This window comes from Cetorhinus maximus, chromosome 5 (assembly GCF_964194155.1).
Source record: "Cetorhinus maximus chromosome 5, sCetMax3.hap1.1, whole genome shotgun sequence".
NCBI classification, from domain to species: domain Eukaryota; kingdom Metazoa; phylum Chordata; class Chondrichthyes; order Lamniformes; family Cetorhinidae; genus Cetorhinus; species Cetorhinus maximus.
The window spans coordinates 90,768,739-90,787,181 of record NC_135883.1 but is presented as its reverse complement, the minus strand read 5'-3'; the positions used below and the strand labels follow the sequence as shown (position 1 = coordinate 90,787,181).

The 18,443-nt window shown below is 39.8% G+C and overlaps 1 protein-coding gene across 1 annotated transcript in view; it reads right to left on the bottom strand.

Moving 5' to 3' along the window:
* Positions 1 to 836: 836 nt before the first annotated feature.
* Positions 837 to 18,443, bottom strand: part of man1a1 (mannosidase, alpha, class 1A, member 1) — a 489,484-nt gene continuing 471,877 nt past the window's right edge. The window contains exons 11-12 of the mRNA XM_078542179.1: positions 6,748 to 6,863; positions 837 to 2,133 (exon numbers count right to left, since the gene is read on the bottom strand). Of these exons, the coding sequence (XP_078398305.1) occupies positions 2,031 to 2,133; positions 6,748 to 6,863 (219 nt within the window). The 3' untranslated portion in view covers positions 837 to 2,030. The remainder of the gene's footprint in view (positions 2,134 to 6,747; positions 6,864 to 18,443) is intronic.

Below are 18,443 nucleotides of genomic sequence, written 5' to 3'. Positions count from 1 at the left end.
GCCTATTAAAAAAGTAATTACATTCAAATTTACGCTGCCCATCCAACCTTACAGTTGGCAGGCAGGCGAAAACATCAAGCAGCCTTTGTGCTTTTTAGCAAACCTCATCCATGGGCAGGGTGAGGTTTCCTAAAGCAAATAAAAATAAAATTAAAATTTTACACTTGGAATTAAAAACATGTCCCTGTTCATGTGACAGGGTCACATGAGGGGACATGTTTTATGACATTTTTATTTTCTTCATTAGTTTTCTTAAACAGCGTTTTATCTACCTGAGACAGCTGTGTGTGAAGTTCACGCTAGGCCCACTCGCCCTCCTCCCCCCTCCCGCACAGGCAGCGCTCAGCGCTGCCACTCACGTTTCACGCTGGGTGGGCCTTAATTGGCCCGCCAGCATAAAATTGCAGTGCGATGCCGACCGTCCCTGCCGAGCATCCCCACCAAGGGGAAAATTCTGCTCTATGTTCCTCTGATTGCGATTCTTGTGCAACTCTTTTTCCCTTTCCCCACCATTTGGCAGCTATACCATTCAACACTTAGGCACCACAATCTGGAATTCCCATTCTAACTTCATTTGCTTCTCTTCCTTGAATACCATCTTTAAAGCCCACCTCTTTGGCCAAGCTTTTGGTCATCCCTCTTAAATCCCTCCTTTCGCTTAGAATCCATTTTTCTCTCCTTACGCTTCTATGCAGTACCTTGGAATGCTTTCTTAGGCTAAAAGCTTTATATAAATGCCGTTGTTAGTGTAATTATGTTTAATACAGGGTAACAAACTCCCTACATTTCTTTGCCAGTATTATATCCTGTCACAGTACACAACCACAACACAAATGTATTTTCTTCAGTTTTATTTTTTATAGAATGTGTCCAGAAAGGAATGTACAAACCATCTTTGAGAATTGTGATCACAGAGTATGTATAAACTTATATCAAACATTCCCAAATCACACACACACACAGAATGCCAACAGCAACTGCCAAAGAATTTCAACTGAGTTTCTAGTCAGACTCAAGATGATTACTGATCTTGGATCCCTGTCAACCAGCCATATTTTCATTGGTGAGATTTTATCTGCACAGTAAATGTCAGAAGAAAAAAGTAAACATTTTAAGCATCCTGTCCACAATGGCTGAAAATTGTACAGTAATTAAAATACCAATTCTTTAGATAATGCATCTGTTCCCACACATTTTATATTCATCACCTTAGAAAACGTACATAAAAATATTGTTTTATTTTTGTTGAAGTAGACACAAACAATTTACAACATTAGGGATCTATGTACTTTGTATAAAGGGAATGTTTTAATTTGCAGAAGAAATGCACAAAAAATCAAGTCTAGAAAATGAAGAATAAAATAAAATAAAGTTAAAGTTGATTCACATATTCAATACCAGACTTATTTCAGAAGATCGAAATCAAGTGCAATATTTGTCTTTTGGGTCTATTCCACGCCTTCAGTAATATACGATCATCATCTCTTAGAGCATTTTTTTTTTTCCTCATCTTCATATCTTAAACAAATTACTAGAAATAAAAATGTTGATGTTTTATCTATCAAGCGCATTGATATTAATCAACGCCATATAAAATAGAAAAAAATGTAATAGAGCATGTATGCTAAGCTCTCAATTTATAGTATTCAATGAAACCAGAATAGGAATGACCCCACATAGAAAGTCTCTTTTTTTATATATAAATGTGTGGCTTAACAACAAACAAAAGGAAAAAAGAAAGTTCATTGTAAATAAATCTCTGGATATTCAATTATTTATGGCTTTTTTGCAACATGGCAAAAATTGCAGCTCAAAGCAGACATCTCCTCACAGAGGCGGTTAAGGTTGTTGCAGTCCATTTCCTGCAGCCTCGTATTAATTTTATGGCAGCATGCATGTTGCATATTACAAGTTATTTTGCTTTGTTTACAGCACGCACATTTGGATTAAAATAATGAATATTTACTATTCAATGGATACTATTCAAAAGGTCCAAAACATTTGCGCTACTTTGTTTGTTTCTCAACAGCTTAGCTAGCTTTGCGAATAATTGGCAATGGATGAGCTTCGCTGTTGAAGATCCAGTGGTCTAGTGGAAGGAGGTCATCGTCAGAGAACATCAAATAAAGATACCTGGAGGCAAGCAACAAAAATTCATACTAAAACAGAAGAGGGAGATAATATAAGGACACATTGATTTTACTACACATACGGGGCTCAGCATTTGAACAGTCATAGGTAACATAATTGATGTGTAGCACCTAAACATGATTTTAATGTTGCTACAATTATGAGGTTTATAAGATTGTTATATTTTGGGACTGTGTCTTAAATTGAAGGTAAAATGAAGATTGCCCTGGAGATGAGCTTTGAGAGGGGAAGGGTCTAAGGTATCCGTGAAAACTCTCAGACAAGGTTAGCCTACCCGGATCCCAGAGAGGGAAAGCACCTATAGGCAGCAGGATGTAGTTCACTAATCAGGAATGAAAGTGGGAGTTCACTCTTGGATCGAAAAGACCAAATGCACAAGGAGTGGAAATGAAGCTGGAAGGTTCGCCAACCTTACGTCAGAGGAAGTATATTCAGGGAAAAAAAGCTCACTGTGAAAGACAACTCTAAAATTACCAGGCTGGGAAAGGAAATGAACAGAAGTAAACCATTGGGAACGAAGAATCAGTCTCCATGGGGATTGCTAATGTTAATATGTAAAATTTTAGATCCCTCCAAAACTCTTAACAATGCCATTAACATGGAGAGCTGTGAGTAGCACCAATATTCTTAGAAGTCTTTTTTAAGTTCAACATGGGTCTTGGCTTGACACTAATTTTCCAAAAAGGAGATCTGTAATAGCAAGTTTTCAAATCAAATGCTCATAGTTCCACCTTTAGCAAATATTAATTGCCTTTTTCATCAGTTTTAACATATTCATATGAACATGGCAGCTGCACACAGTCCTGTAGTAGATGATTTTGTGTGATACAAATCCTTTTTGGCAACAGAAGAAAACAAATCAAAGGATTCTCCTTTTACCCTCCTGAAGTAGCTAAGTTGGTACAAGTCTATTATTAATGTTCAGGTGAATCACTTTAAGAGTTGTTGAAATGTACCCAATCCTATTAATGGGAAGTTAATACTGAACGGCTCAAATCTCCTTTTGCGGAAAAATTTAATTGTTTATTCCAATATGCTTTAAAAAACAGCATTCTGGTCTAACGTGAAGAAATATTATCATTTCTTCATAACTAAAGCTTGAATTTCTCATGAATGAACAATTTTAAAAAATTCATTCATGGGATGTGGGCTAGGCCTGCATTTTTGCCCATCCCTAAATTGCCCTAGTCCAGAGGGCATTAAGAGTCAACCACATTGCTGTGGGTCTGGAGTCAAATTTAGGCCAGACCAGGAAAGGACAGCAAATTTCCTTCCCTCATTAGTGAACCAGATGGGTCTTTATGACAATCAATAATGGTTTCATGGTCATCATTAAACTTTTAATTCCAGATTTTTATTGAATTCAAATTCCACCATCTGCCAGAGTGGGATTCGAACCCAGGTCCCCAGAGCATTACCCTGAGTCTCTGGATTACTAGTACAGCAACAATACAACTATGCCATTGCCTCCCCTTAACAAACAATTTAGTAACTGACTTCAAAAGTACTTCATTGGATGTCTGACAATTTGGGGCATCCTGAAACATGAAAGGTGCGATTTAAATGCAAGCTTTGCCTCCATTCAGGAGATCGGGACTTAAAGTAGCAATAAAAATTGATGTATTACTACTCTCTTGTTTACTAATAGTTCTGTTAAACCTCAGTCAAAGAAGTGTCCTAAGTAGGGGGGTTTGGAGGGCTGCAGGTGGTTGACGATACAAGAAATTAAATAGGGTACGTTCAATCTTCCACTTAGCTGTAGCCAAAAGTCTTTAAATACAGGCATTGTTTCAAAACAGTTAAGAATACCTTCCTCAAACATCTGCTCCACCCTGGCTTTGAAATGTACTACTGTCTGGACAGTGGGACAGAGATTCTGGTAGTTTGTTATATATCTAAGACCTAGGGATGAAGGGAACTGTAAATGAAGTGTGGTACAACCACTTAGTCAGGTTCTTGGGCCACTTCGGAATTAAAACCTCAAATGTAAATATTTTCACTTAGTTCTATCTGCATACACAGTGTTCCCAAATCCTGGATGGGGAAAAGTGAAGAACAGCAGATTATATCCAACACATTTTCCATTGTGTTGAATGATGCAATTAAAATTCAGGTTCATGAGTTTGTGTTACTTTTGTGTTGCCAATATTTTATTGAGGGGGCCACACTTACAAATAGACCAGTAAATGTTCACACTATTGAAGGTACAATGCAAGAATTATAAAATGTCAAGTTTTACCTTTTTTGCTCTCATTGTTTGACGTTTCGTTTGTTGAAATAATTCTGTATCGAGAGCTGTATTACTTACTATCTTTGATGCATCCTTTGTGTGTCTTTCATTTTCCCAACTCTATTCCTATCCTCCACTTACATATCTCATCATATTCAAATAAAATTGTACAAAATTCAGTCTATTTTTGTTTCCCAATTTTTTTCACTGTACATGTGGAAGAAGAATATACACCAGGTTTGACCCAGCCTATGTGAAAGTGAAAATATCCCACAATAACCACATTGTTTTTGTTACATATGTCCTTCATATCCATACCTATACATTCTACAACATTCGTATTATCAGGAGGTCTGTAGACCATTCCTGTCAGTCTTGCATCCTTTGCTATGTCTTGGCTCTACTCATACTGTTTCCACTGCCTGATCACCCTTACCTGAAGGTCATGTAGTTGGTGAGCACAAAACATTCTGGATTTTCTGTCAAGAATATATAATTGTACGATGACTATTCTATATCTTACCATGAAGTACTGAACTGTCATATCTTGGAAGAACATTGTGATGGTTAACCAACTGGAAATTTAGATACAAAGCAATGATCTAAAAAATAAGAAACTCCTCAATAAAGGTGCAAGAATACATTGGAAATCAATACTCAAAGAAAACTGAAAGTGAATGGAACCCACCTACTTTAGTGTCATTGAAGCTGAAAATCTTTCTGTTACACTTCGAAATTGCACCAAAAACTATGGCCTGGATTTTACGGTAGAAATAATGTTGATGCTATCAGTGATTAATGTTTTTAGAGTGCTAATCAGGCAGCAACCTCTGGCAACCACATATATGCAGTTAAACGCTAAAACCAGGAAGTTGCAGTCCAAGTTGAACTTGGACTGCAAACTTTGCTATTAGAGTATCTCGCGGAGGCACTCAGCATTGAAGCACAAGGAACAGGGTGAAGATGCTGTACTTACATGATAGATACCCACAAAACATGCCAGAAAAAGTTAGGGCCAGTCCATTCCAGTGTAACATGGAAAAGTGGAGTCTTATTCTTTAAACTTTTAATTATTGTTGAAGGTATTAAAAATAAAAAGGCATATTTTTAAAAAACTTCTGTGTCTTTTATCTCTCTCTTTCAATCCCATCTTTCTTTCTCTCTATGCATTTCTCCTGCTCTACATAAATTGGTATCGGATTAAATATTTATAACTGGTTCAGAATCAGTAATGATTCTTCAATCTGATTAGTTAAGGAGATACAGAGTTACTGGAACTGTTCACACAGGACCCAGGTACCCTGTAGAGGGAACTGAAATTAAGTGGCTCACTAATCACAGCAAGTTCTAGTACAACAGCCCATCAAGACTTTGGGAAAGAGCAAGTGTAACAAATGGCGTTTGCCACTCACTGAAAAACATGACCCATTGTTGCATTCTTCATAAATCTAAAAATTATTTTTACAGCACATTGTGTAGCTGCAGGCAAATATTGCTACGTTCATGATACTGCAGAAAGTACCATTGAATAGCAGATTTTGTTTTGATGAAATCTTCAACTACCTGCAAAAAATTTTCCATTGGTTTCTATGCATGGAGAAATATTCAAACAGCAAAAAAAATCCGTTTACTTCACACAATACCTGCACACAGATGCATAAAAATAATTGCAATATTTTCCTTTTCTTTAATTTGTATTTTCTAATGGCAAATAAGAAAAGTCACACAAAGTTTGACAGAATAGACCATTACCATAGCCGATCCTTTTGTTACAGAACAACTAGTAGGGAAAGAAACAGGAACTGCAGCAGGCTGAGGAGGATAAATAATTTGAGAATACCAAAATCCTCCAGAAAACTAAATAATTAAATTACTCAGAATCTCTATGAGTTGAGCCTGTCATTATGATAAAGAAAAAGATGACAGATGCAAGTGGCCATCTGAGAATTTTACCAGATACATTGTGCAAGTATTCCATATTTCATAGAAAAGCAGTTTTAATTGAATTTGATTGCAGTTGGACTACTTATTGTAACATATAGAAAGCCTCTTCCTGCTTTTACATCCACACAACTAGGCTCGATGTTAATAGCATGTGCAACCTCTACCTAAGTTCTTTCTTTTCACTTCTTGACTTCTGAATGTAATTAGGATGTCCTTGGCTATTCGGAATTGGAGACTGATTCTTGGCCCAATATCACTTTTTTTTCAAAAATGATATACCCTCTTTTTAGATCATACTCATATAAAGCTTTATATACACACACACACACATACATATGTGCCAGTGCTACAAATGGTACTTACAGACACTTCAGACTAGTAGCACTAAATCAATTAGTTTTCTTCTACTTTTTTCTACTTACTTTAGAGTTTCTGCCAGAAAGAAACTCTGCTGCACATCGTCATGTGTTGGTTGGCTAGAATAAACGTCTCTAATCCCAGAATATCCAGCAGCTACTCTACAGGTCTTCTCCAGTGCCTAATTTGCAAAGAATATTATATAATTGATGACTCCTTTGCCAAAAAAATTGTTATATCAGTTAAACGACAAAAACAATACATCAGATTTAACATTCTTTTCAATCTCAGGGCTCTAACATGCTGAAAACTCACAGCAAACATCCAAGTGTATCATGTTATTACACTTTTTACACAAAAATAGATTTTCTCTATGCAAAATCAATCTATTTATTGCATTATAACCAAATTGATCAAAAGTTGAGGCAAATAGCATCAATATATTTAAGGGGAATCTAGATAAGGGTATGAAGGAGAAAGGAAGATAAGGATATGTTGATGGGGGTTAGATGAAGAATGGTGGGAGGAGCTTTGTGTGAAGCATAAACACTGTTGGGTCGCATAGCCCATTTTCTACGCCCTAAATACTTTGTAACACTTCATTTTGACTAATGCAGCGCACAATAAAATACTTCATTTAAGATAGAATTCATGCAGGATTGCTTTGCTATTAATATTGTTCCATCAAAAAATAATACATTCATACTTTGTGAATATATGGATGAAATTCACTTGCTTAAGCCAAAGGTAAACAGATTATTAGAGAGAAATGGATAACAATGTGCGCTAAAATATTGTTCTCTCTCAGGGATTGAACACAACCAAGATTGATGGATGAAGGGTACTTCTCTCTGCCAACTGCAAGGGACCTATCTGACATGAGCTTAAGTCCAGTTCTAGTGCTCAAAGTCCACTGCATAAAGCCACTCAAAATTCTGGGTTGACTTGTCAATCTAAGTGAAGTGGGTTAGAATGGTTGCAAGTGCAGGAAATTAAAAGGATTAGTCTGGTGCAATAGGTGCTGTTCTGCACTTAGTGATTCAAGGTGTATTATTGGGGCAGAGAGCTTTATTCAGCATCCCACCTGTAAGTAGTTAACACCAACACTGGGATCAAAAAGCAGAACTGTCTTCCATTTGAAGCACCACTATCTTTTGCTTAATAATTAAAAAGAAACAAAAATTAAGCCAGTAACAGTCCCAAGCAGATTGGCTATAATATGTGCAAATAAATCCATGGAAATAATTAAGAGCCAATTTCACAAATGCGCGCTCCTGGCAGGGAGCCTCACCCACTCAGAATGCATATTGGGAAATTAAGGACCACTCCCCAAAATTGAATTACAATAAAAGGGCAGAAAATATTGTATTTGTCATTTCTCAATATGTATTCCCAGCAGGCTGAACACTCTGATCTATAATCCTATTACTACTTTCAATAGTTAACTGTTCCTGTTTTAACATATCCTCTTAAGTACAACAGAAATTGGTACATTAAATTTGTCAGTTAAATTAATAACTTTACAGAGAAAATCTTGCTGTGTCTGTAATGGTCTTTGTTCAGCACTTCTCATTCTCATGCTACGTAAATGGCACTACAACGATTAAGATAACTAACCTGCACATGTTGGAACTGCTGAATTTGAGACAATGAGTGGTTCCTGTATAGCCAAAATGTTCACCCATTGGAGATGCAGCTTTCACAATGTAACCACAGCAATTCAGATAGCTCATTACTTATATTTTAAGTTTTGTTTGTAAACACTATAATTGTGTGAACACAATTGAACTGGTTATGGCAGTTACCTTAAAGTAATCAACTGTTAATCATGGGGGCATTTAACATCACTGATATGACTGTGGATGAACATGAAAGTAAAGCAATGTATGAGTAATATGTTTCTTAGCACAATACATGAAGCAGAGTAGCAGGACAGATGTTCTAGTAGATTGAGCATTTGGTCAGTCACAAACAATTAGTCACTTACTTCCAGAATAACAAATGTGTTTCTAGTGAAATAAGACCCATCCTTCAGCATAGAATGGAACTTTCACAAGCACTATTGAGCAGCTGGCTGCTTGTCTGGCACACATTCCTGGCCAATTACCCATTAGCAAATTAGCTGAGGTAGATTGGCAAAATACATTAAAAGATACGATGTACACAGGCACAGGCAATGGTTAGTCTTTAAAGTATTATTACATAGTTTACAGCAACTATTCAGAACTATTCATTCCTTCAAGGTACAAAAACCAAAAAAAGTCAGTCAACTGTGGCTAACAAAGGAAGTTAAAGATTGTATGACCTATAAAATTGCTAAAATAGGCGTAAATCTGATGCTTCGGAGCTTTTTAGAATACAGAAGAGGACCAAGAAACTGATACAGAAAGGGAAAATAGAATATGAATGTAAGCTAGCAAAAAACATAAAAAGACTGTAAGAGCTTCTAGAGGTATGTAAAAAGGAAACTTTTGGCTAAGAAATGTCAGGAGCATTTATAATGGGGAATAGGGAAATGGCAGAGAAGCTAAATTATTACCTCGTGTGTGTCTTCACTGAGGAAGATACAAGAAATCTCCCAGAATTAGAGTAGTCCCTCTACTCCAAGGGACTAGGGAGAATGAGGAATTGAAGGAAATTATTATCAGTAAGAAGGTTGTATTGGAGAAATTAATGGGACTGAAGGTTATTAAGTCCCCAGGACCTGATATTCCACATCCCAGAGTGTTGAAAAAGGTAGCTATTGTGGATAGTGGATAAATTGATGATCATCTTCCAAAATTCTATAGATTCTGGAATGGTTCCTGAAGATTGGATGGTAGCAAATGTCACCCCACTATTTAAAAAGGGAGGGAGAGAGAAAACAGGGAACTACAGGCCTATTAGCCTTACATTAGTAGGAAAAATGCTAGAATCTATTCTCAAGGGTGTGATAAATGGACGTTTGGATAATCATGATCTGATTGGCCATAGTCAGCATGGATTTATGAATGGGAAATCATGCATGATGAATCTGTTGGACTTTGTTGAGAATGTTACAAACAGAATTGATAAAGGGAAGTCAGTGGATGTAGTACGCTTGGATTTTCAGAAGGCTTTTGATAAAGTCCCCCACAGAAGGTTGATTAACAAAATTAAAGCACAGGGGATGGGAGGTAATGTACTGGCATGGATTAAGGATTGGTTAACAGGCAGAAAACAGAGTAGGAATAAATGGGTCATTCTTGCATTGGCAGGTTGTGACTAGTGGGGTACTGCAAGGATCAGTACCCTGGCCCCAGCTGTTCACAATATATATCAGTGATTTGAATGTGGGGACCAAATGCAATATTTCCAAGTTTGCAGGTGACAGAAAGTTAAATGGGAAAGAATATGGCAAATGGAATATGATGTGGAAAAATGTGAGGTTTGGTAGGAGGAACAGATGTGCAGAGTATTTTTTAAATGGCAAGGGATTTGAAAGTGTAGATGTATAAAGGGATCTGAGTGTCCTCTTCAATAAGTCACTGAAAGCTAACATACACGTGTGTTAGCCTTTATCGCAAGAGGATTTGATTACAGGAGTAACGAAGTCTTGCTTCAATTGTATAGCACCTTGGTTAGACCACACCTCGAGTACTGCAGTGTGCAGTTTTGGTCCCCTTACCTTAGGAAGGACATTATTGCCAGAGAGAGAGTGCAACGAAAGTTCACCAGGCTTGTTCCCGGGATGGCAGGATTGTGCTATGAAGAGAGATTAGAGAAACTGGGCCTGTATTCACGGAGTTCCGAAGAATGAGAGATGACCTCATCGAAACCTAAAAAATACTTAAAGGGATAGACAGGGTAGATGCAGGTAAGGTGTTTCCCCTGGTTGGGGAGTCTAGAACCAGGGGACACAATTTCAAAATAAGGGAGAAGTCACTTAGGACTGAGATGAGGAGAATTTTTTTTTTGTTTTACTCAGAGGGATGTGAATCTTTGGAATTCTCTACTCCAGAGGGCTGTGGAAGCTCAGTCATCGAGTATGTTTAAAGCAGGGATTGACAGATTTCTAAATACCATCAATAAAGGGATATGGGGATAGTGTAGGAAAAAGGCATTGAAGTGGACGATCAACCATGATCGTACTGAATGGTGGAGCAGGCTCGATGGGCTGATTGGCCTACTCCTGCTCCTATGTTCCTATGTCTACTTATGTCTTAGAAACACTGTCCATTTTACGTCCTAACAAAAACAGCAAGCAAGACAAAGACTACGATAACTGAAAATAGAAGTTCAAAACAAGATTAGATAGGCAGTAGTTGTATAATGAAATCTACAATAACTAACAGTCATTTAGCAAACTCATGGAGGCTGATGTGAGCCCAAATGGGAGCAGGAATTTAACACTATCAACACACTGATCCTCAAGGATTTTGCATCTTGAACCTTTTGAACATGTGAAAAAAGGCCCTGGCCTGGAGCTTCAGTAAAGGGAAAAATCTTTCTATACTTTTACACAACAAAACAATGGATGAAGTTTCCATTTTGTCAGGCCTGATGCTCCCTTTCTCCTCATCTTGAGTTTCATCCGTTCTCGTTCCAAGGGTCGGCACACTATGAACAACTTTTCTCCACTAATTTCTATTCTCTGCTGCTCTCACTGCCTGTCCCATAGAAAGGCCAGTCCCCATTTTGATATTATCCATCCATGTCATCTTGGGTGTTCCTTGTGCACATTTTCCAGGTATTTTCCTTGCATTACCTCTTTTTCCAAACACCCTCCTTCTGTTTGCATCATGTGTCCAAAACGTGACAGCTTCCTTGATATCACTGCCTCAAACAAGTTCCTCTTAACACCAGCTTCCTCGAGCAACCACTTGTTTGTCCGTCCATGACACACATAATATCCATTTCAGTCTTTTTATTTCAAATGTTCTTATTCGAGCCTCATCACTGAAGAGCACATTGTTGAATTAGTGCGACACTCTTTAAACCCCTGCAGCCATTCTGAGCTTGCATGACAGAAAGCTGACCTGACTGACTGTGCTTTCACTGCAGCATTCAGATATTGACTGCTGTTCATGCTACAATGGCAGCTGCAACATCAGCCATCAGATACCGCATCGTAGTTGGTCCCACAAGGTGTGAGCAGTGTTGGCCACTACTTCCATGCTGGACAGGATGGGCTTCAAGTTCTGCACAAAACCCTGTGCCAAGTTGGTGCTATACTCCTCGAAGTTCTGTCGTGTTAAACAGAGGTTTTCTGGCAGTTTTTCCAATGCACTAAACGTTTCATTGCACAAACTCTTTGATAGAGCACCCCAAAGTGTTCACCTGAGGCCTCTGCAGCAGGACCCATTGTAACTTCGCGCTCTGTTGAGCTGGCACCTGTGCTACCCTTACCCTGGCTGCAGGTCACCTGTGCTTGATGTCTCACCATATGCAAAACCCATCTCTATGCTTCCTCTAAATTATGCATAGTGTCTGAACAAGTATGAAATCAAATGATGGTGTGTCAGTATCATCATTCTCTTTTGAATTTCCTTCACTGCCTGGCCAAATAAGTTGCACCTCTTCGGTATCTAAAAGGAAAATGGTACAAATGTCATGGTGTAGGGAGGTGGGGAAATAAGAGGTGCATGCTTACACATCAGCAGCTAGTAAATCAGAAGAGAGTGCAGGATGACGGTGAAGTGGGATGTGAAGATGAGCATTAGATATGACGATATCGTTGCCTATGTCTCAACCTCAGCCTTCTCAACAATGTCCAGCACTATCTCCTCCATGGGGGTTAGAGCATGCAGATACACCTGTGCCTTCCAGTTAACTCCTGCTACCACCAGATGTATGCTGCCTTGTGACATAATCATCTAGCTCATATTAATATTTTAGACGTAATTTTTGGTTTTGGGAAGATTGGAGTTGTAAAGGTAAAGTAATTACAATCGTAGACTCTAGAAATTGCCAGAACACCTCAAATAATGGCAGATCAAAGGGTTCCATGTATACTTATGAGGTCAGAGTTAGGAAAGTGAAAGCCTTAAAATCGGGAGGTGGCCTTCATTTAGTTGGGGAACTGCATAAAGAAAATCTGAGGAAAATTGTCCTGACTTCATTTGAAATTTAAATTATTCAGGTGGGTCCCAGAATCAAAAGGTTTGATTTTTAAGTTGAAGGTTATTTATTCTAAAGATCTATTGGGCGTCTCAACTAACCTCTGTTGCCATTGAGCCTTGGTTGGAATTCTGGGAAGTTGCTTGTGGGATTTTTCCAGAAGGCCTTTTTTGGGTTGGAACTGAAAACACCCAAGTTGATGGGTGTAAACCCTGAGTTCAGCAGGCACAGAGACAAAGAGTCTGCTAATTGCTGTAAAGTAGCTGTAAACCAGAAGCAAAAGGGTTATCAGAAATCAGGAGTATTTCTGAGGTGGAGGCTAAGCAAGAATGCAGTGAAGCTCATGTTGAGCTGCAGTGTCCACAATCATAGGGTACTAAGGACTGGTGGAGGGTCAATTAGCTGGAGACTCATTTAAGGGCCCCAATAAATCTCACACCTTGGAGGATAACAGGAACACAGAGGAGAATTGAAGTGAATTCCTGAGAGCTGCAGCACTCCAGTTTGGTCCCAGGAAGTGAAGGAACCTTCAAGAGCCTGGTAAGTAGCCAAGGGCTTTCTGGGGGAGGGTGGGGGGTGGGGGAGTAGTCATAAGGGCAAAAGAGGGGGTGCAGTTGAGAATTTGAGTGTAAAGAACATGCGATTGTGTCTTACTGTACTTTTCAATGTAATATTTCTTGTAAAGTAAAATGCACCTGTTTAAATCATGTGACATAATTTCTTTCAGGTGATCACTGTGACCTGAATTTTTGTACAGACAGAGAGCTTCTCCATCATTACGAAAATGACAGTGGAGATCCTAATCCATAAGTCTTGCTCTCAAACATGGCACTTAACATTTTCGCAGGGGGTGGGAAGAGGGAATGGGGGTGCGTTCTAAGTTGTACAGCCATGATCCACAGAGGCAACCCACACACGTTAAAGTGCACCTGCCCTGGGCTGATCTGATTTATGTTAGTAGGATGTCCGAAGCACAACTTGTGCTCTTTAGACCTGGTAGGAGAAATTCTAAAGCTGCTGGAGTTCTTTGGCGAGGGAGAGTACCCGTTTGGAAAGGGAACGTATCCTTTTGAATGTGGTCCCAGGACACCTTTTGCTGGGATTGAGGGGGATGGGGGGGTAGTCAGGCGCTCTTTGGGATTTTTGAAAGTAGACATGAATGTGCATACAAAGTGCACAAGCTCATTGGAACTGTCAAGAGAGGAGCTGTCGAAACGCCTGTCAAAAGGAACTGACTGTCAAGAGAGCTGTCGGAGGGAACTGTAAACCTGTCAATGCATTTTAAAACTCCTGCCCTTTAAATATTTGAAAAAAAAACTGTCTGCAGTGTTTAAAAGTGCTTGCTATTTCATTCTTTTTGTTGACATAAGCCTGAAGGATATCACTACAGGATTAGTGCTGCATGACAACCTTTCATTATCACAGAGGGGGTGCCTGTCAGTTCAGAGTTTTATTGACAGCTCCAAGTGGCTATAAACTCTTCAAATGGGTCCATGAATTCCAAGGTTTGTTTTCATAGGGGATTAAAGGAAGTTAAATGTACTGATTGGATTTTATCAATGAGAGTGGCTTTCTTTGAAATAGTGAATTCATCAATATACACTTAGGTGAGTTGGCTTGGTGGGTGTAAGGACAAAGGGTATGCAAAGGGGCTATAAAGGGTCATGTGGGGGGTGGACAGAGGGGCATAGGTTGAAATGAAGGGTATGAAGCACGTTAGGTGAGTGGGGGGGTATGAGGTGGCATAACTTGGCATGGATGGGTCATGGAGTGTGTGTGAGGGTGAGGGCTGGAAGATTGTTTTTCTGTTTATTGTTTCTTTTCATTGCTTCAACAAACTGCTAGTATACTGAGGCAGGCCTTCCACCCAGCCCGCCTCCAAACTGTTTCCGGGATCATCCACACTGACTCCCATAAAACTCGGCCCCCTGCCCAGAACGAAAATCCAAAATGCCAGGGCACTTTTTACAGGGACGGTTTGCAGAGCCAGGGATTGTCTCAGCCAGTCAGTATAAATGCAAAATACTGCAGATGCTATAAATTTACATAAAAACAGAAAATGCTGAAAAAACTCAGCATGTTGGGCATCATCTGTGGAGAGAGAAACAGAGTTAATGTTTCGAGTCCATATGACTTCTTCAGAGCTAAAGAGTGGTAGAAATGTGATGGATTTTACTGTTTAAGAAGGGGTGGAGCAGCTGGAGCAAAATAGAAGGTCAGGAATATGTGGGAGCTGAGGAGAGATTTGACAAAGATGTCATGGATACAAGACAAAGGGAGTGTTGGTGGTAGCATTAAAGGCTAAAGAAGGTGCTGATAGTGGCATAAAGGCAAGATAGCAGAATGTGTTAATAGCAGAACAAGGGCCAGCGCTCCGTGAAGGCAAAATGTAAGCACAAATGACAGATGGCCTTGTGGGGGGTGGGAGTGGTGTCGGTGGGGGCGGGTTGGGGAAAAAACAACTTGGATTAAAAAAAGGGTCAAGATGGAGGACAGTGTTCATGTCCTGAAGTTGCTGAACTCAGTGTTAAGTCCAGAAGGCTGTAAAGTGCCTCATCGGAAGATGAGTTGCTGTTCCTCCAGTTTGTGTTGGGCTTCACTGGAACATTGCAGCAGACCAAGGCTGGACATGTGGGCACAAGAGCAAGATGGTGAACCGAAATGGCAAGCAACAGGAAGGTCTGAATCATGCTTGCAGGATGAGCGAAAGTGTTCCGCAAACCAATCACCCAGTCTGTGTTTAGTCGTCCCTTAACTTCGACAGTTGGGGAAGCATCTAGAATCAATAATCTGGGGCAAAATTAATAGTCAAGTGGGTGAATGCAGGTTAATTAAGGAATGCCAGCATGAATTTCTTAACGGAAAATCTTGTTTTACTAACTTGTTGGAATTTTTTTGAAGCGATAACAGGGAAGGTTGATGAGAACAATGTTGTTGATGTGGTGTACATGGACTTACAAAAGGCATTTGGTACAATACTACACAACAGACTTGCGAACATTCATAGCTCATGGAATAAAAGATAAATTAGCAATATGAATACAAAATTGACTGGGTGACAGGAAACAGAGAGTAGTGGTTAATGGATGTTTTTCAGGCTGGGGGAAGGCTTGTAGTAGAGCTCCCTAGGGGGTCAGTGTTGGGAACTTTGCTTTTCATAATTATTATTAATGACCTAGACATTGGTGTACAAGGCACAATTTCAAAGGTTGCAGGTAATACTAAACTGGGGAGCATTGTGAACCATGAGAGGTTACTGTATAACTTCAAAAGGACATAGGCAAGTTGGTGGAATGGGCAGATAGGTAGCATATGAAGTTCAACGTGGAGAAATGTGAAAGTGATTGATTTTGGTAGGAAGGACATGGAGAGACAATATAAAATAAAGAGTACAATTCTAAAGAGGGTGCAGGAGCAGAGGGGTGTGGGTGTGTACGTGCATAAGTCTGTGAGGGTGGCAGGACAGGAAAAGAGCATGGTTAATAAAACATACAGTATCTTAGGCATAGGGGCAGAGAGTACAAGAGCAAGGAGGTTGGGTTGAACTTGTGTAAGACACTAGTTTGGCCTCAGCTGGAGTATTGTGTTCAGTTCTGGGTGCCACACTTTAGGAAGGACATGAAGGCACTGTAGAGAGTTCAGAAAAATTTCATGAGATTGGTTGCAGGGATAAAGAACTTCTGTTATGAAGATAGATTGGAGAAGTTAGGATTGTTTTTCTTGGAGAAAAGAAGGCTGAGAGGAGATTTGATAAAGGTATTCAAAATCTTGAGGGGTCTGGACAGAGTAGATAGGGAGAAACTGTTCCCACTTGTGAAAGGATCGAGAATGAGACAACACAGATTTAAAGTAACTGGCGAAAGAAGCAAAAGCAATCCGAGAAAAAACATTTTCACACAGTGAGTGGTTAAGTTCTGGAATGCAATGTCTGAGAATGTGGTGGAGGTAGGTTCAATGAAGCATTCAGAAGGGAATTAGACTGTTATCTGAAAAGGAAGAATATGTAGGGTTACGGGGAAAAGGTGAGAGAATAGCAGCAAGTGAATTGCTCTTTTGGAGAGCAGGTGCAGACATGATGGGCTGAATGGCCTCCTTCTGCACTGTAACAATTCCTCGATTCTGCACTCCCAACCTGGGAGCAAAAATTCAGGCATGGGTGTTTAAATTTCTCTTTAAACATTTAAGTGCCACTATGGGATTATAACACTTGACATGTAAGTGAGGGGGAAGTGTTGTACAGTCAGTTTGGCAGATGTGGCTGTCATGGTTGAATAGCCAACAGTGTGTGCAACCTTTGAGATGCAACAGTACTAGGTATGTAATAGTAGGAAGTAAATAAATGTTTGGTACGATTGATAAAAGTTGTTGGTAGATGAGTGATGGGGGTGTGGTGATTTAAATTGTGGCTGAGGCTACAATTGGTTGTAGGATATGGCTATTGAAGATGCATCCACTGATCTTGACCACGTTTTCAGTGGCTAGGTTCAGAGAGTATAAAAGTAGGCTATCTTATATTGCTGACTTTGCCTGCACTGAAGTGCTGTTTTGGGGCTGCAGTAGAGTGCTTAGGTTGGAGTTTGGTGACAGAGAATTTAAGGGTTAAAATCTATCTAAAGTCTAGTCTTTCTTTAATTTAACAATTAACTAAAAGTTGCTGTTAGGGTTGGAAAGAAGTGAGCTATAGTGCAGCCTTAAATCAGGGCTCATACAGGCTATGCTTGTAGCTGCAACTAGTTAATTAGATAATTGGCTTCTTCAGGTTTTCAGAGGCTAGGTTTAGAGAGTATAAAAGTAGTCTATCTTTGTCTGCACTGAAATGATGTTTTGGGGCTATAGTAGAATGCTTAAGTTGGAGTTTGGTGATTGAGGGGGGAGGTGCTCCATTTCTACCTTTCCTCAGAAAGAAGAGTGGCGGCCTTGGTAAGTATGACCTGGTGAGTAAATTAGAAAAGTGTAATATTTTTAAACAAGTAGTTATACTTGGATTTAACTGAAGTGCCAATATAATAAAGTAATATAAATAATCCAAAGTAGATTAAAGTTAACGTAAGGGAAGTAGAGTTAAGACATGGCAGGGAAGCTCAGTCGAATGAGTGTCTTGTAATATGTGTGAAGTCATGGATGCTATCAGCGTGCTAGATGACCACATGTGCAGGAAGTGCTGCCAGCTGCAGAAACTTGACCTCCGGGTTTCAGAGCTCGAGTGGCGGCTGGAGTCATTGTGGCACATCTGTGAGGCTGACAGCTACGTGGATAGCATGTTTAGAGTTGGTCACACTACAACTTAAGGGCCTGGAGACAGAGAGGGAATGGGTGACCACCAGGAAGTAGGCAAGTAGTGCACGAGTGCCTTGGGGTCCTGCTCAGAAATCAGTTTTCTGTTTTGGAAGCTGATGAGGGCGCTGGTTCTTCAGAAGTGCAGTCAGGGCCAAGTTTGTAGCATCATGAATGGCTCGGCTGTTCAGGAGAGGAGGAAGAACAATAGTGAAAGGGGATTCATTGGTTAGGGGAGCAGACAGGTGTTTGTGCCCATAGACGTGACCCCAGGATGGTATGTTGCCTCCCCAGTGCTAGGGTCAAGGATGTCAGAGTGGCTGCAGGACATTCTGGGGGAGGGTGAACAGCCAGAGGTCGTGGTCCACATTGGGACTAACAACTTGGGTAGGAAGGGGGATGTGGTCCT